Raw genomic sequence first — 22252 nt, 5'->3', positions numbered from 1 at the left:
AAAGCTATGATCCCTTATTGATGTCACTTGTTAAATCCACTTCAATCAGTGTAGAGGAAAGGGGGACAGGTTAAATATGGATTTTTTTTTAGCCCTGAGACAAATTAGACAGGGATTGTGTATGTATGCTATTCAGAGGGTGAATGGGCATAATTTAAGTACCTTTGAACCGGGTATGGTAGAAAGTTTGAGTGTGTCAAGAACTGCAGCACTGCTGGGTTTTTAATGCTCAACAGTTTCTTGTGTGTATCAAAAATGTTCCACCACCCAAAGGACATCCAACCAACTTTATACAACTGTTGGAAGGATTGGACTCAACATGGGCCAGCATCCCTGTGGAAAGAATTAGACACCTTGTCGTTTTGAGGTTGTTCTGAGGTCAAAATGGGTTCATCTCAATATTAGGAAGGTGTTCCTAATGTTTAGTACACTCAGTGTAAATGTCTATGGCTGCGTTTACACATGCAGCCTAATTCTGATCATTTGACCAATCTCCTTTTTTCAATAATCTGTCAAAAGATCAGAATTGGGATGCCTGTGTAAACGCAGTTTATGATACCTTTTTGAAGCCAGTTAAAGAATAACCAGCATTCTGTGTACCAAGTGATTCCCAAGAGAGTTAAGTCAGGGTTTACTAGGTACAGCCAGGATCAAGGTCGGCTGGGTTTTTGGGAAAAGGATACTTTCCATCTCAACAAGAAAGGGCAAATCCACATGATGTTTCAAAGAGGAATGATTATGGACTTTTACATGCCAGTTGTCAGCATAGTGCAGATAGTTTTTTTCCTTGGTCATTCTACTGCTCTCTGTGTGAACTCAGAGGCAGAGGACAGACATCAAAAGGCTACAGCCATGGTCACACGCTGAGGAGCTGTTCAATTGGTGCTTTTCACAATCTGAGTACTTTATCCTGAAGGCACAGGGGTGCACGCTCACCAGACGTGACTGCTGCTGGGGTAAGAGGGATATCACCACGAATGAGAGAGAGAAAGAAAGAGTGATTTTATAATGTCAATGTAAATGATACATGTGTCATCCTAATACACAAAAGGGTTCCAAAAGGGTTCTTCAACTGTCGCCATAGAAGAACCTTTTGGGTTCCATTTAGAACCCTTTGTGGAAAGGGTTTTACATGAAACCCAAAAGGGTTCTACCTGGAACTAAAAAGGGTTCTTCAAATGGTTATCCTTTGGGGACAGCTGAAGAACCCTTTTAGGTTCTAGATAACCTTTTTTATAAGTGTGTATAGATACAGTTGAAGTTGGAAGTTTACATACACTTAGATTGGGAGTCACTAAAACTTGTTTTTCAACCACTCCAAATTTCTTCACAAACTATAGTTTTGGCAAGTCGGGTAGGACATTACTTTGTGCATGACACAAGTAATTTTTACAACAATTGTAGACAGATTATTTCACTTATAATTCACTGTATCACAATTCAAGGAAATTCAATTCAATTCACATCAAGGAAACAGGTACAAACAGTAAAACAATTTAACGGCAATGCTACCAAATACTATTTGAGTGTATGTAAACGTCTGACCCACTGGGAATGTCATGAAAGAAATAAAAGATTAAATAAATCACTCTACTATTATTCTGACATTTTACATTCTTAAAATAAAGTGGTTATCCTAACTGACCTAAAACAGGGAATATTTACTAGGATTAAATGTCAGGAATTGTGAATAACGGAGTTTAAATGTATTTGGCTAAGGTGTATGTAAACTTCCGACTTCAACTGTAGGTGTAATGAAAACTATGTTCTCTGTCTCATCTCACACACACACACACACACACACACACACACACACACACACACACACACACACACACACACACACACACACACACAGGTTCTCGTCAGTCGTTTTATTTAGAGGTTAAACTGTTCAGTACATAATCTCAATGTGCAGAATAGGTCCAATTGCCAGCATGAGGAGGAAATTGTTTTTATTATTACAGTATTTCAATTACACTACTGCAACAACTTTGATACCAGAGCCAACATTCAATCGCCACCTGTTGGCTCGATGCGCTTTGCGATTTCAGCACCACTGACAGCTACCGAGTAGATCTGTGTTTGCGGATTCAGGACCTTGGATAGCTACTGAATGAGTGCAACTGACATTCGCTTGAACTAGTTTATATAATATCATACCAACAATCAGTCACATTCAGCAATACAAATCCCAACATTATAGCACAGAATAATTTCATAATAAATTACTAAAATAGCCTACTTTATCTCAGTCAGTTATACATTTCTTCATAATTAAAGCCCAAAGGGTGGCCAACGTCCTTGAATAAAATAAGAATCACTTGTTTTGAGACTTAGAGTGGAAAAACCAAGAATCCAGAAAATGTGGAGTACCTCCATCCACCCATTAGATTTCCCCGCTCAAGCTTCAAGTAGAGTTTGTCCTCCCGTTCCATTTGCAGAAGAACTGAATTGCTCGCAGCCTCTCGAGTGACATCCTGGTCCCCGGCGAAAGCTGATATGATAGGGTATTCGTTGTGCATCAAGTTCACCTGCAGAATGCAATGCCATGGATATGTGATACAAAAAAACAAGTCCACAATTGGTGTCTCAACTAAATCAAGACCTCTGTGCGCTCACCTGTATAGTCTGCCGGTTGTAAACCTTCACCACATGGAAGCTGAAACTGTAAATGCCTCTTCTTGGTGCTTGAAATACACTTGCTTGCAGATCAAAATGGTTGCCAATGTTTACTAATAACTGAAAAAAATACAATAGTACACACGGACATTATGAAGATTATGCTAATTTGTAAACACAAATAATAATGGACAGAATTAATCCCTGACCTGATCAAAGTAGATGGTCAGAGACGTATTGCTCATATCAGAAGGTTCGTGGTTGGTTCCTCTGAGCGCAGAGAAAGCCACTTTAGCATCGCCTGCCCGGACAGATATCCCGAACGAAGAGGTGAGCGCTCTCTCTGCAGACGGGTTCCCGTCACAAACCACCAGACACTTTCCCTCCAAAACAAGAGGCCCCGTGTCATTCTGTCCCAAGGAAAAGGCAACGCCAAAACCGAGAAGGACCAACGGCAGCATGGCACAAGATCGACTGTTACAGTTTATTGGGTGCGACTGCTCTGCTTCAGGCAATCAGTCCCCCTTCACCCCTCTCTCTCCTTACACACACACACACACACACACACACACACACACACACACACACACACACACACACACACACACACACACACACACAGTACGCATTGTGCAGTGTCAATGCTGTGATATGAGTTACACTTGCACCATCAAGTGGCTGACAAATGCAACAAACATGTAGGCCTGCAAGTTTGTCTATATAAAAGGAGTTGACAATATATGGTAGTAACAGTCTGTTCTCAAACAACGTTACCCCTCAGTTTGGCCCCAGTCGAGCTCTGAATCCTTCATCCAGTCTGCAGACTTTCATTGTCTCTGTGTGTAGGTATAACACAATGTTCTGACATTCATAGAATGTCCAATGGAGACTGATCTGTATTATATCACATTTACACTCAATATGACCTACTTTTTATTCTTAAAATGATTGCTTACCATATTGAAACAGATGGCATGTCTGGCAATAATTTTGTTTCTTCTCAAATCTCTGAAGTCTATTAAAACAAGACTTCAATCTCTGGTTTTGGATTAGCTCCATAATAATGTTTAGTGGGGAGAGTGGAGGGACTCCTGAAAGATACACCACACTTTCCCTGATATTCCAAGCTTGCTGCAATTGCATGTGGCTCCATACAGATAATATTGTGTAATTACAGATGTGATACTTAGTGTACATGCAGGGGTCTCGGATTGGCTAGACTGTGCATGCAGGGGTCTGCACCAGTGCTCATGGCTATCTTAGGTTGTACCGGTATATCAGATTAGCTCAATCACCAAGTGATCAGCCTCTGAGTATCACAGAAACACTTTGAATGATTAACAAAAATATTTGCATAACAATTAGCTATGGATCAAATTTAACGAATTAGCTGTTCAAAACATCTATAGTACCAGTCAAAAGTTTGGACACTGTCCCGTTGGCATAAAGGGTCGGGAGACCGCGCAGGAATGCGTAATAGGTTTTTTTATTTACCCAAATTTACAAAGACCAAACAAACAAACACGTATACAAAACACAGGGTTGAGACCCAAACAAAAGAGCGATGAGTACCTCAAATAAATACACTGGGGCGAGACCCGTAACATACACAATGATTCCACATGGGACAAAACCCGTAATGATCTGCACACAACAAGTGGCACGGAAGCCAAAACAACAAAGCACAGGTACTCACACGACCAACAGACATTGTAACAAGAATCGACAGGACAAATGGTGAACAAAGGGCCCACTTATACAATTACTAATCAATGGGAATAGGGGCCAGGTGTGCGTAATGACAGTTTCTGGAAGGATCCGTGACAGACACAGCTACCCATTCAAGGGTTTTTCTTATTTTTACAATTTTCTACATTGTAGAATAATAGTGAATACATTAAAACTATGAAATAACACAAATGGAATCATGTAGTAACCAAAAAAGTGTTAAACAAATCAAAATATATATTATATTTTAGTTTCTTCATAGTAGCCACCCTTTGCCTTGATGACAGCTTTGCATACTCTTGGCAGTACAGAGAGATCCATCATGAAAACCTGCTCAAAGCACTCAAGACCTCACACTGGAGCGAAGGTTAACCTTCCAACAGGACAATGACCCTAAGCACACAGCCAAAGACAAGTTTCTGAATTTCCTTGAGAGGCTCAGCCAGAGCCCCGACTTGAATCCGATTGAACATCTCTGGAGAGACCTGAAAATAGCTGTGCAGCGACGCACCCCATCCAACCTGACAGAGCTTGAGAAGATATGCAGAGAAGAATGTGAGAAACTCCGAAAAACAGCTGTGCCAAGCTTTTAGCTTCATACCCAAGAAGACTCGAGGCTGTAATCGCAGTCAAAGGTGCTTCAACAAAGTACTGAGTAAAGGGTCTGAATACTTATGTAAATGTGATATTTCATTTTTTAATTTTTAATTTATTAGCCCAAATTTCTAAAAACCTGTTTTTGCTTTGAAATTATGGGGTATTGTGTGTAGGTTGATGAGGGGGGAAAACGATTTAATCCATTTTAGAATAAGGCTGTAACGTAACAAAATGTGGAAAAAGTAAAGGGGTCTGAATACAGAGTGTGTGTACAAAACATTAGGAACACCTTTCTAATATTGAGTTGCACCCCTTTTGTCTTCAGAACAGCATCAGTTCATTGGGATTCTACAAGGTGTCGAAAGCTTTCCCAAGGAATGCTGGCCCATGTTGACTTCAATGCTTCCCACGGTTGTGTCAAGTTGGCTGGATGTCCTTTGGGCGGTGGACCATTCTTCATACACATGGGAAACTGTTGTTGACAAACCCAGCAACGTTGCAGTTCTTAAATATTTTGTCTTGTCCGTTCGCCCTCTGAATGGCACACATACACAATCCATGTCTCAATTGTCTCAAGGCTTAAAAATATTTTTTTAACCGGTCCCCTCTACACTGATTGAAGTGGACATAATAAGTGACATCAATAGGGGACCTGGATTCAGCTGGACAGACTATGTCATGGAAAGAGCAGTTGTCCTTAATGTTTTGTTTACTCATTGTATATTTGAGAGGAAAATGTTTCTTGAATTAGTGTCTAGACCGTTTTTATGCAGAATGTCCACGGGAAATAAACACCACAAGCACTGATGATGATGTGCACTAGGACTACTAAGGCATGTGGTAGATTTAACGCGGAAAATTTTCACGCGTGAAGTCTAGGCTCATATATACAGAACACATGGTATATCGCTATGGCTGGGCTACTCATTGGAGGATTGAAGGTTGCTGTCAATCGGTCGAATTGTCATCGCTGCACTTAGATGGAAATCAGTATTCAGGAGAACGTTTAGACCTCTCAAAGCAGCAGCAGCAGATGGATTGAGACAGTTGTTCCTCCGGTACCTTTGTATTTCTGTGTTTATGTGGACATAAAATCGGAATATCGTGGGCATAATTTCTCCGATACATTGTTGAATTGTCCCATTACACAAAATAATGATTCGGTCATTTGGTTTTGGAAATACAGCGATGATTAGGCTAGACATGGTGGACAAATTTGACTTGCCTCTTGGTAAATTCAGTCTTTTGTATTGCATCTCATCAAATTCATAGATAGATGCTCAACTGTAGTACTTTATATTAATGCTTGCCATTGGACTTTCCAGCAGTGACACATTATTTATAAAGGCTAAATGTGACTGAAATATGCTATGAAATGAAATTGTAATTTCTGGCTATTGTGGAACATCATTTTATTTGGCGGTTTAGGAACAGACACAATTTTTGTAGCCAATTGTTTTACTGTGATTTTATTTAATATACAACATTAATTTCCTTTGATTTTTACAGCAGTAGTTGCAAGTCTAATCACTCTTGGGTTGCCTGGTACACCTGAAAAGAAAGCAGGTAACACTGAATTAGCTTATACACATAACTATTTATTTTTGTCTGTTTTGTTGAAATCTACACCTGTGAAAATGAGTGTTAATGAATGTGCTGCGAAGAAGACTATGACACACTAGACCAATAAAATACATTTGACACATTTTTCATGTTAAACAAAGCTGAATGGTATAATGGAACAGAAATGTTCTGTCTGATTGAAACGTTAAAATGACTCTTGTGCTTCAGTGACGAACAATTCAGGGGTGACCGCAATTGGTCAATTTGGCATCTGGATAAAGGAGGCTGAAGGAGGTCGGTTTACCTCTCCCAACTACCCCCAGAGCAAATGTGAATTTACATCGTTGAGGGTAAGACATATTAACACCATCTCAATAATTAAGAGTTTTTTTATTGGATGTTGTGTTACTTTTGCTTACATTTCCCCGCTATTTTCCCTCAGCTTCACCAAGATAATGCATCAACCTCTTCTTTGGCGAGAAGTTTTCAATAGAGGCTTCATGGGAATGAAAATTTGACCACATTGAAGTCCGCGATGGGCACTTTTCCTTCTCCACATTAATTGGTCGATACTGTAGCCAGGAAAGCCCTTTGTATATTAAATCAAGTGGGCGATACCTACATATAAAGTTTGTAGTAGACAGGGAATTGGAGGCAATTGGATTTTCTGCACGATATAACTTCACTCAAGGTAAGGTATTGTTTCAAATACATTGATTTATTATGTGTTTTTTGGTGTTATTCTGAGGTTATTGAATATATTTATTTATTTGACTTATTTCATTTTTATTTAACTTTATTTAACCAGGTAGGCAAGTTCTCATTTACAACTGCGACCTGGCCAATATAAAGCAAAGCAGTTCGACACATATAACAACACAGAGTTACACATGGAGTAAAACAAACATACAGTAGACAAATATATGACTCCAATAGGATAACTGATTACCTCACACAAGAACGCATGCAGACACACACAATATTCACATAAAGTTGTACACATTCAAATTCAGGACAAACAGCTGAAAGGACAGTGAGAGAAAAGTTAAACAGTCACAGCTCAGTGACTCTGAGTTTCAGCTATAGGAGACTGGTGTGGTGACTTCTGCTGTGTGCCCATATCAGCTGGGCAATTCGATGTGAACGGAGTTACGCTGAGACTGATTTTTCACTTTAAAATGTATATCAAATTTTAAAAAACACTGATTTTAAAGTTTAACAAACCATATAGAGTTTTTTTGGCATACATTTTAATATGAAATATCTTAGTCTCAGCGTAACTCTGTACACATGGAATTGCCCAGCTGATATGGACACACAGCATAAATCTTCATTCTGTTTCTGTGGAATTGTCCAGCTGCTGCCTTTGTAGTGCAGGCATACATGATGCAGCTGATGGGGGTGGTCTCCTCCTTCAGCTTTTTAAATATTATTTTTTATTTCAACTTTATTTAACCAGGTAGGCCAGTTGACAAGTTCTCATTTACAACTGCGACCTGGCCAAGATAAAGCAAAGCAGTGCGACAAAAAACAACACAGAGTTACACATAGGATAAACAAAAGTACAGTCAATAACACAATAGAAAGATCTATATACAGTGTGTGCAAATAGAGTGAGGTAAGGCAATAAATAGGCCTTAGTAGTGAAGTAATTACAATTTAGCAAATTAACACTGAAGTGATAGATGTGCAGATGATGATGTGCAAGTAGAAATACTGGTAAATACTGGTGTGCAAAAGAGTAAAAAAGTAAACAAAAACGATTTGGGGATGAGGTAGGTAGTTGGGTGGGCTATTTACAGATGGGCTATGTACAGCTGCAGCAATTGGGAAGCTGCTCAGATAGCTGATGCTTAAAGTTAGTGAGGGAGATATAAGTCTCCATCTACAGTGATTTTTGCAATTCGTTCCAGTCACTGGCAGCAGAGAACTGGAAGGAAAGGCGGCCAAAGTGGGTGTTGGCTTTGGGGATGACCAGTGAGATATACCTGCTGGAGCGCTTGCTACGGGTGGGTGTAGTTATTGTGACCAGTGAGCTGAGATAAGGCGGAGCTTTACCTAGCAAAGACTTATAGATGACCTGGAGCCAGTGGGTCTGGCGACGAATATGTAGCGAGGGCCAGCCAACGAGAGCATACAGGTCGCAGTGGTGGTTGGAAAATGGGGCTTTGGTGACAAAACGGATGGCACTGTGATAGAATGCATCCAGTTTGATGAGTAGAGTGTTGGAGGCTATTTTGTAAATGACATCGTCGAAGTCGAGGATCGGTAGGATAGTCAGTTTTACAAGGGTATATTTGGCAGCGTGAGTGAAGGAGGCTTTGTTGCAAAATAGGAAGCTGATTCTAGATGTAATTTTGGATTGGAGATGCTTAATATGAGTCTGGAAGGAGAGTGTACAGTCGAGCCAGACACCTAGGTATTTGTAGTTGTCCACATGTTCTAAGTCAGAACCGTCCAGAGTAGTGATGCTAGTCAGGCGGGTGGGTGCGGGCAGCGATCGTTTGAAGAGCATGTATTTAGTTTTACTAGCTTTTAAGAGCAGTTGGAGGCCACAGAAGGAGTGTTGTATGGCATTGAAGCTCGTTTGAGGTGTGTTAACACAGTGTCCAAGAAGGGCCAGATGTATACAGAATGGTGTTGTCTGCATAGTGGTGGATCAAGGAATTACCCGCAGCATAAGCGATATATACAGAGAAAAGAGTCGGCCCGAGAATTGAACCCTGTGGTACATCCTTAGAGACTGCCAGAGGTCCAGACAATAGGCCCTCAGATTTGACACAATGAACTCTATCTGAGAAGTAATTGGTGAACCAGGCGAGGCAGTCATTTGAGAAACCAAGGCTGTTGAGTCTGCCGATAAGAATACGGTAATTGACAGAGTCGAAAGCCTTGGCCAGGTCGATGAAGACAGCTGCACAGTACTGACTTTTATCGATGGAGGTTATGATATCGTTTAGTACCTTGAGCGTGGCTGAGGTGCACCTGTGACCAGCTCAGGAACCGGATTGCACAACGGATAAGGTACTGTGGGATTCGAAATGGTCAGTGATCTGTTTGTTAACTTGGCTTTCGAAGACTTTAGAAAGGCAGGGCAGGATGGATATAGATCTGTAACAGTTTGGGTCTAGAGTGTCTCCCCCTCTGAAGAGGGGGATGACCGCAGCAGCTTTCCAATCTTTAGGAATCTTCTGCGATTCGAAAGAGAGTTTGAACAGACTAGTAATAGGGGTTGCAACAATGGCGGAGGATCATTTTAGAAAGAGAAGGTCCAGATTGTCTAGCCAGCTGATTTGTACGGTTCCAGGTTTTGCAGCTCTTTCAGAACATCTGCTATCTGGATTTGGGTGAAGGAGAAGCTGGGGAGGCTTTGGAAAGTAGCTGTGGAGGTGTGGAACTGTTGGCCAGGGTTAGAGACATGCTCATTGAAATTCTCAATTATCGTGGATTTATCGATGGTGACAGTGTTTCCTAGCCTCAGTGCAGTGGACAGCTGGGAGAAGGTGCTCTTATTCTCCATTAACTTTACAGTGTCCCAGAACATTTTGGAGTTAGAGCTACAGGATGCTACAGGATGAAAAAGCTAGCATTTGCCTTCCTAACTGACTGTGGGTATTGGTTTCTGACTTCCCTAAAAAGTTGCATATCGTAGGGACTATTTGATGCTAGTGCAGTACACCACTGGATGTTTTTGTGCTGCTTGAGGGCAGTCAGGGCTGGAGTGAACCAAGGGCTATATCTGTTCTTAGTTCTACATTTTTTGAAAGGGGCATGCATATTTAAGATGATGAGGAAATTACTTTTAAAGAACAACCAGGAATCCTCAACTAACAGGATGAGGTCAATATCCTTCCAGGATACCTGGGCCAGGTCGATTTAAAAGGCCTGCTCGCAGTAGTGTTTTAGGGAGCGTATGACAGTGATGAGGGGTGGTCATTTGACCGCGGACCCATAACGGATGCAGGCAATGAGGCAGTGATCGCTGAGATCCTGATTGAAAAGAGCAGAGGTGTATTTGGAGAGCAAGATGGTCAGGATAATATCTATGAGGGTGCCCATGTTTACGGATTTAGGGTTGTACCTGGTGGGTTCCTTGATGATCTGTGTGAGATTGAGGGCATCTAGCTTAGTTGGTAGGACGGTCAAGGTGTTAAGCATATCCCAGTTTAGGTCACCTAACAGAATGAACTCTGAAGCTAGATGGAGGGCAATGAATTCCCATATGGTGTCCAGAGCACAGCTGGGAGCTGAGGGGGGTCTATAATAGGCAGCAACAGAGAGACTTATTTCTGGAGAGATTTATTTTTAAAATTAGAAGCTCGAACTGTTTGGGCATAGATCTGGAAAGTATTACAGAACTTTGCAGGCTATCTCTGCAGTAGATTGCAACTCCTCTCCTTTTGGCAGTTCTATTTTGACGGAAAATGTAATTGGGGATGGAAATCTCAGAATAGAATTTTTGGTGGCCTTTCTAAGCCAGGATTCAGACACGGCAAGGACATCAGGGTTGGCGGAGTGTGCTAAAGCAGTGAGTAAAACAAACTTAGGGAGGAGGCTTCTGATGTTAACATGCATGAAACCAAGGCTTTTACAGTTACAGAAGTCAACAAATGAGAGCATCTGGGGACACACAGGGCCTGGATTAACCTCATCACCCAAGAAACAGAGGAGGAGTAGGATGAGGGTACGGCTAAAGGCTATCAAAACTGGTTGTCTAGTGCGTTGGGGCAGAGAAAAAAAGGAGCAGATTTCTGAGCGTGGTAGAATAGATTCAGGGCATAATGTACATACGGGTATGGTAGGGTGCGGGTACGGTAGGGTGCGGATACAGTTGAGGTAAACCTAGGCATTGAGTGATGACAAGAGGGGTTGCATCTCTGGAGGCACTAGTTATGCTATAGTGGGGAGAACAAGTATTTGATATTGCAGGTTTTCCTATGATTTTGCAGGTCTTCCTACTTACAAAGCATGTAGAGGTCTGTAATTTTTATCATAGGTACACTTCCACTTTGAGAGACGGAATGTAAAACAAAAATCCAGAAAATCACATTTTATGATTTGTAAGTAATTAATTGGCATTTTATTGCATGACATAAGTATTTGATCACCTACCAACCAGTAAGAATTCCGGCTCTCACAGACCTGTTAGTTTTTCTTTAAGAAGCCCTCCTGTTCTCCACTCATTACCTGTATTAACTGCACCTGTTTGAACTCGTTACCTGTATAAAAGACACCTGTCCATACACTCAATCAAACAGACTCCAACCTCTCCACAATGGCCAAGACCAGAGAGCTGTGTCAGGACATCAGGGATAAAATTGTAGACCTGTACAAGGCTGGGATGGGCTACAGGACAATAGGCAAGCAGCTTGGTGAGAAGGCAACAACTGTTGGCCCAATTATTAGAAAATCGAAGAAGTTCAAGATGACGGTCAATCACCCTCGGTCTGGGCTCCATGCAAGATCTCACCTTGTGGGGCATCAATGATCATGAGGAAGGTGAGGGATCGGCCCAGAACTACACGGCAGGACCTGGTCAATGACCTGAAGAGAGCTTGGACCACAGTCACAAAGAAAACCATTAGTAACCCACTACGCCGTCATGAATTAAAATACTGCAGCGCACGCAAGGTCCCCCTGCTCAAGCCAGCGCATGTCCAGGCCCGTCTGAAGTTTGCCAATGACCATCTGGATGATCCAGAGGAGGAATGGGAGAAGGTCATATGGTCTGATGAGACAAAAATTGTGCTTTTTGGTCTAAACTCCACTCGCCGTGTTTGGAGGAAGAAGGATGAGTACAACCCCAAGAACACCATCCCAACCATGAAACATGGAGGTGGAAGCATCATTCTTTGGGGATGCTTTTCTGCAAAGGGGCCAGGACAACTGCACCGTATTGAGGGGAGGATGGATGGGGCCATGTATCGCGAGATCTTGGCCAACAACCTCCTTCCCTCAGTAAGAGCATTGAAGATGGGTCGTGGCTAGGTCTTCCAGCATGACAACGACCCAAAACACACAGTCAGGGCAACTAAGGAGTGGCTCCGTAAGAAGCATCTCAAGGTCCTGGAGTGGCCTAGCCAGTCTCCAGACCTGAACCCAATAGAAAATCTTTTGGAGGGAGCTGAAGGTCTGTATTGCCCATTGACAGCCCCAAAACCTGAAGGATCTGGAGAAGGTCTGTATGAAGGAGTGGGCCAAAATCCCTGCTGCAGTGTGTTCAAACCTGGTCAAGAACTACAGGAAACGTATGATCTCTGTAATTGCAAACAAAGGTTTCTGTACCAAATATTAAGTTCTGCTTTTCTGATGTATCAAATACTTATGTCGTGCAATAAAATGCTAATTAATTACTTAAAAATCATACAATGTGATTTTCTGGATTTTTGTTTTAGATTCCGTCTCTCACAGTTGAAGTGTACATATGATACAAATTACAGACATCTACATGCTTTATAAGTAGGAAAACCTGCAAAATCGTCAGTGTATCAAATACTTGTTCTCCCCACTGTGAGGCCAACCCATGTGTGGGAGGTGGGACAAAAGAGGTATCTGAGGCATGTTGAGTTGACAAAAGAGGTATCTGAGGCATGTTGAGTTGGGCTAGGGGCTCCTCAGTAAAATAAAACAATGTTAACTACCCTAAACATATAAAAGGCATATTGACATTAGAGAGAGAGACATAACGCGAGGCATAAAGCAATCACAGGTGTTGATTGGGAGAGCAAGCTAAGACAACGAGTAAGACATTAACAGCTAATCAGCTAAGACAACAACAACAGGTAAAATGGCGATGAATGGGCAGAGAGGGTCAGTTAACTGCACACAGGGCCTGAGTTCAAGGCTGGGGCCGACAGATAAACAAAACAAACTAAATGGACTACCGTGATTAATGAACAGTCCAGCAGACATCAGCTATGTAGCCAGGTGATCATAGGGTCCAGTGAACAGCAGTAGATGAAACAGGGAAGCCGTTACTTCGCTAGCAAACGGGAGACACGGCGTTCATAAAGTTAGCAGGCCGGGGCTAGCAGAAACGTCTTCATCGTCTTCTTCGTCCGACAAAGGCCGGTTGAGGGCACATCGGATGGAATTACGTCAGCAGACCAGTCGTGATGGATCTGCGGGGCTTTGTGTCGACAAAGGGTCCAGGCCAATTGGCAAAAGAGATAATGTAGCTGGAGTAATATTGTTTGCTAGCCGGGAGATGCGCCTGGCTCAAGGCTAACTGGTGACAAGGGCGTTCACCCAGTTCACCCAGCCCAGTTAATGAAAGCCTGTCTTCAGGGGAGTACAGCTTGTCAGCTCTGAGCCTCGGCTTAAGGCATACACATGGGGTACACATGCAGTCGAGAATGTTTTACTAGCAGATTTTATAGGTTACCTAATAGGAGCAAAGATTAATCAGCTTCCCTTTTCCCCCATCAAAGCAGTTCACCATATCAATATTTGTAAAAAAAAAAATGTGTCTCAGTAACCTCACATTCTTGTTCACCTTCTGCAGACTAAAAATACAGGCTAAACAACAGATAGATTTGAAGAAGGGACTTTATTTGTGAAGGTTTTGACATAGCTATCTCTATTTCAATACGATGTCACTGCCTGCCCTGCATTGGAGTCAAGATCTAAAGTGGGAGTGTATCATGCACAAATTCCAATGAGATAATTCAGTGGCAAAATATGAAATATGAATATATATTGATAGCAATAGATTCCCAGCTAGTTTCTCCCTGAAAAATGGTGGCCCGTTTTCAGGAATGAGTGAGGATGACAGGGTACCTGTTGCAGGACCAATACAACAAAAAGTATCTATACAGCAATACTCTATCCCAGGGATGGGCAACTTTGAGCGGGATGGAGCCATAAGAACTCTAGAGGGGCAGCGGTGGCTCTCTTGTCTGCGTACCCACATCCATACCTACACATGCAGTCAGAGACAGCTCTAGCCTCTTTGGGGGCCCTAAGCAAAATATTGTCAGACCCCTTCTTGACAGTTTTAGACACATTTCCTCCAATACTACACATTTTGCCATGGGGTGTGGAGAGACTGTTGCAGTTTTAAAGCATTTTTGCTGCAAATCCACAAATCTTTACATGGGGCAGAGTGAAGATTTAGCAGTTTTATAACTAATAAGCAGTTTTACAGTGGATTTCCTGCATTTCGCCATTGAGCAGAGAAGAAAAACGTGCAGTTTTACAGTGAATTTCCTGAATTTCAACCCATTTTGCCATAGGGTAGAGAGAAATGTTAGCTGTTTTTAATGTGATATGTTAATGAGAGTGACGAGCAATATCCATGGGGGCCCCACAGTCTATAATTCGACCACGATTACTACAAGTTTAGACTAATCAAATTTTTTTTAGCTGACATGGGTAAGTGACTGTCAATGACTGACATAACAAGAGAAAAATTGCTGATGTACAACCACATTTCTAAATTACACTTTCTGCTTTCTACTATTCCAACTCTCAACAATAGATTGAGACCCAGACTGAGTTCCTGGGTCTCAACTTACTGGTCCGTGAGCCTACAAAAGGGGGTCATGCCACGGGCCGCCATTTGCCCATCCCTGCTCTAGCCAATAGAAAACTTTACAGGCCTGTACTACTAGATAGATGCTGATTACCCAGTGTTTACCTAAGAAGTAATGAATCTTTTAGCCCCAAATGCTAATCTGTTCTAATTCCTCTCATCAGTGGAAGGATAATTAATTGACCTGATGTCGTCTTATTACTACACTATTACATAAGCGTGAGTGATTGCAGTAAATATTTGTTTTAAATTGCAAGTTTGAAACACAAGATGGACATACAATAGCAGTCAAAAGTCTTGACACACCTACTCATTCCAGGGTTTTCTTTATTTTTACCATTTTCTACATTGTAGAATAATAGTGAAGACATCAAAATTATGGAATGGAATTATGTTGTAAGCAAAAAAGTGTTAAACAAAATCAGAATATATTTTATGTTTGAGATTCTTCAAAATTGCCACCCTTTGCCTTGATGGCAGCTTTGCACACTCTTGGCATTCTCTCAATCAGCTTCATGAGGTAGTCACCTGGAAGGCATTTCAATTAACAGGTGTGCCTTGTTAAAAGTTCATTAGTGGAATTTTGTTCCTTCTTAATGCATTTGAGCCAATCAGTTGTGTTGTGACAAGGTAGGCGTGGTATACAGAAGATAGCCTTATTTGGTAAGAACAGCAAGAACAGCTCAAATAAGCAAAGATAAACGACAGTCCATCGTTACTTTAAGACATGAATGTCAGTCAATGCGGAACATTTCTAGAACTTTTAAAGTTTCTTCAAGTGCAGTTGCAAAAACCATTAAGCTCTATGATGAAACTGGCTCTCATAAGGAAAGGAAGACCCCGAGTTACCTCTGCTGCAAAGGATAAGGTCATTCGAGTTACCAGCCTCAAAAATTGCAGCCCAAATAAATGCTTCACAGAGTTCAAGTAACAGACACATTTCAACATCAACTGTTCAGAGGACACTGTGTGAATCAGGCCTTCATGGTTGAATTGCAGCAAAGAAACCACTACTAAAGGACACCAATAAGAACAAGATACCTGCTTGGGCCAAGAAACATGAGCAATGGACATTAGACCGGTGAAAATCTGTCCATTAGTCTGATGAGTCCAAATTTGAGATTTTTGGCTCCAACCGCCGTGTCTTTGTGAGACGCAGAGTAGGTGAACAGATGATCTCCACATGTGTGGTTACCACTATGAAGCATGCAGGACAAGGTGTGATGGTGTGGGGGTGCTTTGCTGGGGACATTGTCTGTGATTTATTTAGAATTCAAAGCACACTTACGCCATCCAGCGATACGCCATCCATCTGGTTTGCACTTAGTGGGACTATTATTGTTTTTTCAACAGGACAATGGCCCAAAACACACCTCCAGGCTGTGTAAGGGCTATTTGACCAAGGAGAGTGATTGAGTACTGCATCAGATGGCCTGGCCTCCACAATCACCTGACCTCAAACCAATTGAGATGGTTTGGGATGAGTTGGACCGCAGAGTGAAGGAAAATCAGCCAACAAGTGCTCAGCATATGTGGGAACTCCTTCAAGACTGTTGGAAAAGTATTCCAGGGGAAGCTGGTTGAGAGAATGCCAAGAGTGTGCAAAGCTGTCATCAAGGCAAAGGGTGGCTACTTTGAAGAATCTAAAATCTAAAATATATGTTGATTTGTTAAACACTTTTTTTGGTTACTACATGATTCCATATGTGTTATTTCATAGTGTTGATGTCTTCACTATTATTCTACAATGTAGATAATAGTAAACATAAAGAAAAACCTGGGAATGAGTAAATGTGTCCAAACTTTTGACTGGTGCTGTATGTCAGTACATTTTCCCTAAATGCTGACACATTTTCTCACAGACATGCATGCATGCGTAAATACACCCTCACACATACACACAATGTTAATAATCCATGATGCAGAGGTAAGAAACAAGAGGATTAATAAGGATTAATGGGTTATTTTCGGTTTAAGAGTTCAACTGTCTCTTTGCAATGATCTGCCTCTAAATATAACTGTTTTATTTTAGCAAACTGGATTCTCCCTCAAAATCCAAAACGATGAGGGTTATCATGAAACATTGTTTAGAAGTCCCATTTTATTACTCGGGTTCGTATTGCCTGCACAGCCTAATCTGTATAAAGCTGGTCTAAAAAGGATTAATCCATCTACAAATCATAATTGTGAAACCCTTTCTGTTCTCTCTGTCTCTACATTCTTTATTTCTTTTAATGAAGAACAAGTTTATGATTGCCTTATGGATTAAACTAAGCACAGGGCTCACATGATCAAGATGATGCATTGTTGGCCTTTACCCTTTCCGACACTGAACATGTAATTTGTAAAATGGCAGAATGATTATACAATAGGTTTACTGTTGTGTGCTCTCTTTTCAGACATTGAATTTAAAGACATGGGTGCCCTACCTCCTCTGCCTTGTAGGTACACAGTTGTTCTTATATCACCTATGTAAACATACAGTATATACGTCTCCCATTGTAACAGCACACTGTGCAATGGACTGGCCTGAACATTTGGAATTAGGTTTGCTTTGTGAATTGACTGGAAATGGACTGGACCCCCAACCTGCTGAACTATGGACCACAATGCATTATGTGTTTCTCCATCATTTACCTGCATCAAATGATGCTCTGATTTAGATTTCAGATCCTTGTTAAATTATGGCAGTTTCTTCACTTGTGAAGTTGATTGATCCATATGTCATTGAACATATGTATTTCTATAGCCCTTCGTACATCAGCTGATATCTCAAAGTGCTGTACAGAAACCCGGCCTAAAACCCCAAACAGCAAGCAATGCAGGTGTAGAAGCACGGTGGCTAGTAAAAACTCCCTAGAAAGGCCAAAACCTAGGAAGAAACCTAGAGAGGAACCAGGCTATGTGGGGTGGTCAGTCCTCTTCTGGCTGTGCCGGGTGGAGATTATAACAGAACATGGCCAAGATGTTCAAATGTTCATAAATGACCAGCATGGTCAAATAATAATAATCACAGGCAGAACAGTTGAAACTGGAGCAGCAGCATGGCCAGGTGGACTGGGGATAGCAAGGAGTCATCATGTAAGGTAGTCCTAAGGCATGGTCCTAGGGCTCAGGTCCTCCGGGAGAGAGAATTAGAGAGAGCATACTTAAATTCACACAGGACACCGGATAGGACAGGAGAAGTACTCCAGATATAACAAGAGTTTCCGAAACTGTACTTCAGTGCAGTTCAATGTCCCTGACTTACATTATCCAATATAATTAGAAAATATACACAAGTTAAGTTCCCATTTACTTGGTTGAAAACCAGTTATTTCATGCCTTTATTTGCAGATCTATTTGTGATTTTTAGAATATGAGATGTGCAACTCCAATGAGTGCACCCATAACGTAAGCTGTGTATGACGGAAGTAGCTCAGTGGAGCACCGGAAGAACAAGTTCTGCAGCAAAGTGGTCAACGGTGTAATGTTGGTGACCTTGGTGGGGGTCATGCGAATGTGGGCAGCCGAGAAAGCTGCTACCGGATTCTTTTCACAACCTTCCTAGAGAGTTAGTGGATTCATTTGACGGAATTTCAACCCAATCTACAGCTATGTTCAGTTGTTGACACACAGTTTGAAAAGTTCCGATTAGTTTGTAAGGAGAGGCAGCAGCAGGAAATACAAAGTTCTCTTCTCTGGGTTATAGAGAAGAAACAACACTCATGGACCGACCTTGATCTAAAGTCGCTTGCACTCGGCCTCCGTATGCTGACAGTGTGCAGTGTGCAACCAGCTTAAGCCTTATTAGTTGCTTTTCAATCTAAATGTATGATTTTCAAACCTTATTTAATGTTAGGGAGTAAAGTTACATTCCCCTTGTTTTCAGCTCCATGTGAAGGAGAGGCTTTCTTCTGCCATAGCAACATGTGTATCAACACCAGTTTAGTGTGCAACGGGATCAAGAACTGTGTCTACCCCTGGTATGAGAACAACTGCAAAGGTGAGACACCTGCTCCATTTGGATCTTGAGATGACAAATATGAATCATGGTTCAATGTTTTAGGTTTACCTGTAAGACAAAAGTACAAGTTAATGGTGCAATGTAAATGTAATCTTGATAAATCTAAATTTATTTGTGTGACTTTCATCACACTATTCAAGTCTAGAAAACTTGATGGTATGTCATGTTTACTGTCCCCAGAGAAGAGGAAAGCCAGCATCTTAGACAATCTTGGCCACACCAATGTCACAATCATTCTAGTCACTTGTGGTCTGGTGGTTGTCCTTCTAATTGTGGCAATTATCATTCAAGTCAAACAGCCACGCAAAAAATACATCATCAGAAGAGATGACTTTGAGGCCACACTGTACTACGAGGACTTTAAACCTCCACATTACAAACTGTGTACCCTGCGGAGGGCACCTTCTGCCGATCACATGAACTTTGAGAAGTTTAACAAACTCAGATGATCTTCGTCCAAATGCATCCGTGACCACAACTGCGGCGGTCCTCACTCCCAGGTGTCCAGTGTCAGCCAAAGTAACCTGAATGTGCAGGACGCAGCCATCATATCAGATGTGCCTCTCTCCCAGTCCCACCACAACCGACAGCCGCAGGAACATACTGATGATGAAGCACAGTTACTCAAAGGGCGGGCAGGATGGCTGTGACCAAGATGACAACGCGGATGATTGTCCCACCACCAGCCACCATGTCCTGGCTGCCCACCGGACAATATCCAATGAATTCTGAGGTATGAGGAACATGCATGCCCCACAACCACAAAAATGATCTGTTTCTCTTTGCTTTTTCCATTTAAAAAAATATATATACTGAGCAAAAATATAAACGCAACATGTAAAGTTTTGGTCCCATGTGTCATGAGCTGAAATAAAAGATCCCAGAAATGTTCCATATGTACAAAAAGCATATTTCTTCTCAACTTTTGTGCACAAATTTGTTTTCATCCCTGTTAGTGAGCATTTCTTCTTTGTCAAGATAATCTATCCAACTGGCAGGTGTGGCATATCAAGAAGCTGATTAAACAGCATGATCATTACAAATGTGCACCTTGTGCTGGGGACAATAAAAAGCCACTCTAAATTGTGCAGTTTTGTCACACAACACAATGCCACAAATGTTTAGGGAGTGTGCAGTTGGCATGCTGACTTTAGGAATGTCCACCAGAGCTGTTGTCAGAGAAGTTAATGTTAATTTCTCTACCATACTACGTTGTTTTAGAAAATTTGTCACCATGTCTAAAATGTATTAAATTAATTGTTTTCCTCATCAATCTACACAGCTGTAGATTTTAGAAATGTTTGAAAATGCATTGTAAGTGTGCTCCTGGCAACAATTTAATTCAGCTTTTTTTTGCAGACTTTTATTGACACCGGCCAATATCATGTTGAGCCTTTGTAAATTCATCAGTTTTTCTTCGCTCTGGCACACAGATGAGACGAGAGTGCTCTGAAATTGAAGTAGATAGCCAGAATTTACAATGCCCATTTAGAACGCACAACGACTCTACCACTTAGCTAAGAATTACGTTAATAATCAAGTTGGGTAGTTGGTTAGATAGCATATAGTTAATATGCTGCTTGGCAAGTTTGATGTAGTAGCCCCTTAACGTTATGACAGTAGCAAGCTAACATACTGCTGTAATGATATGCTATGTGGTTCGTAAGGATAGTGTAGCTAACAAATTGTCAGCCAACATAACGTGTGAGGCAAGTAATTTGAAAAGTCATTACTTTATTACATTGCTCAACATTTTCTTCACATTTGTCATAAAAAAAAGTTAAAGCAATGAATTTAAATCCGCTCTCGTTGGACTTCGGCTGCATATTTTCCGCCATTTTCTTCAAGTGTTATAAGAATATGTTCTTAATTGACTTGCCTAGTTAAATAAAGGTAAAACATTTTTAGAATAATAATCTGAAAACGATGTAAAGCCACGCCCATTTTCTGAAGAATTGCATTTTGGACCCTAAAAGCATGGAAATAGTGTCCACTGCTTGTATACTTCGGATTTTGGTGAATTTAGTACAACTTCCAGGAACTTTTGGCATACTAACTATATCCATTCTATGACTAATATGCATACTATATACTCCATTTACATCACAAATAGTGAGGTAAGTATGAAACAAGATTCTCTGGTCAATACCTGGCCAATACCATACCTACGGTAAAGTATTGTAGTGGCAGCATCATGCTGTGGGGATGTTTTTCAGCGGCAGGGACTGGGAGACTAGTCAGGATCGAGGGAAAGAGTGGTGCAAAGTACAGAGAGATCCTTGATGAAAACCTGCTTCAGAGCGCTCTGGACATCAGACTGGAGTGAAGGTTCACCTTCCAACAGGACAATGACCCTAAACACACAACCAAGACAATGCAGGATTGGCTTCGGGACAAGTTTCTGAATGTCCTCAAGTGGCCCAGTCAGACCCTGGACTTGAACCCGATAGAACATTTCTGGAGAGACCTGAAAATATCTGTGCAGTAACACTCCCCATCCAATCTGACAAAGTTTGAGTGGATCTGCAGAGAATAATGAGAGAAACTTCCTAAAAACAAGTGTGCCAAGCTTGTAGACTTGAGGCTGTAATTCCTGCCAAATGTGCATCAACAAAGTACTGAGTAAAGTGTCTGAATACTTATGTAAATGTGATATTTCGGTTTCTTAATTGGTATAATTTTGCAAAAATGTCTAAAAGTCTGTTTTTGCTTTGTCATTAGGGGGTATTGTGTGTAGATTGATGAGGAGAAAAACTATTTAATACATTTTAGAATAAGGCTGTAACATAACAATGTGGAAAAAGTGAAGGGGTCTGAATACTTTCCAAATGCACAGTATCTTACTAAATGGAAGGAGACAGATTAACGTTTACTATGTTACGTCTACGCCTGAGTCCAGGTTGAGTGTGCAGCCTCTGCAAATTGAAGTTAAGACTGCACATTTAACTGCACAAACCGAAGGATCTAACTTCACAAGCATACATTCAGACAATGGCTGGTCGTAAAATGGCTGGTCGTCTTCCATTCCCACTTCGATGTCCACGAGGGATCTCGCCTGCAGCACTCTCAGGACATTTTCCACCTGTGCTGTGGTTGTGGAGACATAAGGTAGACACCCTTCTCAAAGCAGGTGCAACAAATGGTCCTGCAACAGCGTAGAGCGCTAGCTATGACCCCCAACAATCCCAGTTGCGATAATTTCT

The 22252-nt window shown here is 41.4% G+C and overlaps 1 protein-coding gene and 1 pseudogene across 2 annotated transcripts; one reads left to right on the top strand and one right to left on the bottom strand.

Annotated features, from left to right (window-relative positions):
* Positions 1-2257: 2257 nt before the first annotated feature.
* On the bottom strand, positions 2258-12392 carry LOC135507989 (cerebellin-2-like). 2 transcript variants are annotated; one of them, XM_064927859.1, is made up of 4 exons: positions 12382-12392; positions 2832-3087; positions 2623-2742; positions 2258-2534 (listed from the first exon to the last, which is right to left on the bottom strand). In XM_064927859.1, the coding sequence occupies exons 2-4, from the start codon at positions 3081-3083 to the stop codon at positions 2337-2339; spliced, it is 570 nt and encodes a 189-aa protein (XP_064783931.1). In that variant the 5' UTR covers positions 3084-3087; positions 12382-12392; the 3' UTR covers positions 2258-2336. The 2 variants fall into 2 exon arrangements, with proteins under 2 accessions (XP_064783931.1, XP_064783921.1); XM_064927849.1 differs by lacking the exon at positions 12382-12392 and having other exon boundaries at positions 2832-3083.
* On the top strand, positions 6151-19781 carry LOC135507015 (neuropilin and tolloid-like protein 1; annotated as a pseudogene).
* Positions 19782-22252: the final 2471 nt, after the last annotated feature.

This window comes from Oncorhynchus masou, chromosome 3 (genome assembly GCF_036934945.1).
Source record: "Oncorhynchus masou masou isolate Uvic2021 chromosome 3, UVic_Omas_1.1, whole genome shotgun sequence".
Classification (NCBI taxonomy): domain Eukaryota; kingdom Metazoa; phylum Chordata; class Actinopteri; order Salmoniformes; family Salmonidae; genus Oncorhynchus; species Oncorhynchus masou.
The sequence above is the reverse complement of the archived record's forward strand: the minus strand, read 5'-3'. Positions and strand labels throughout refer to the sequence as shown.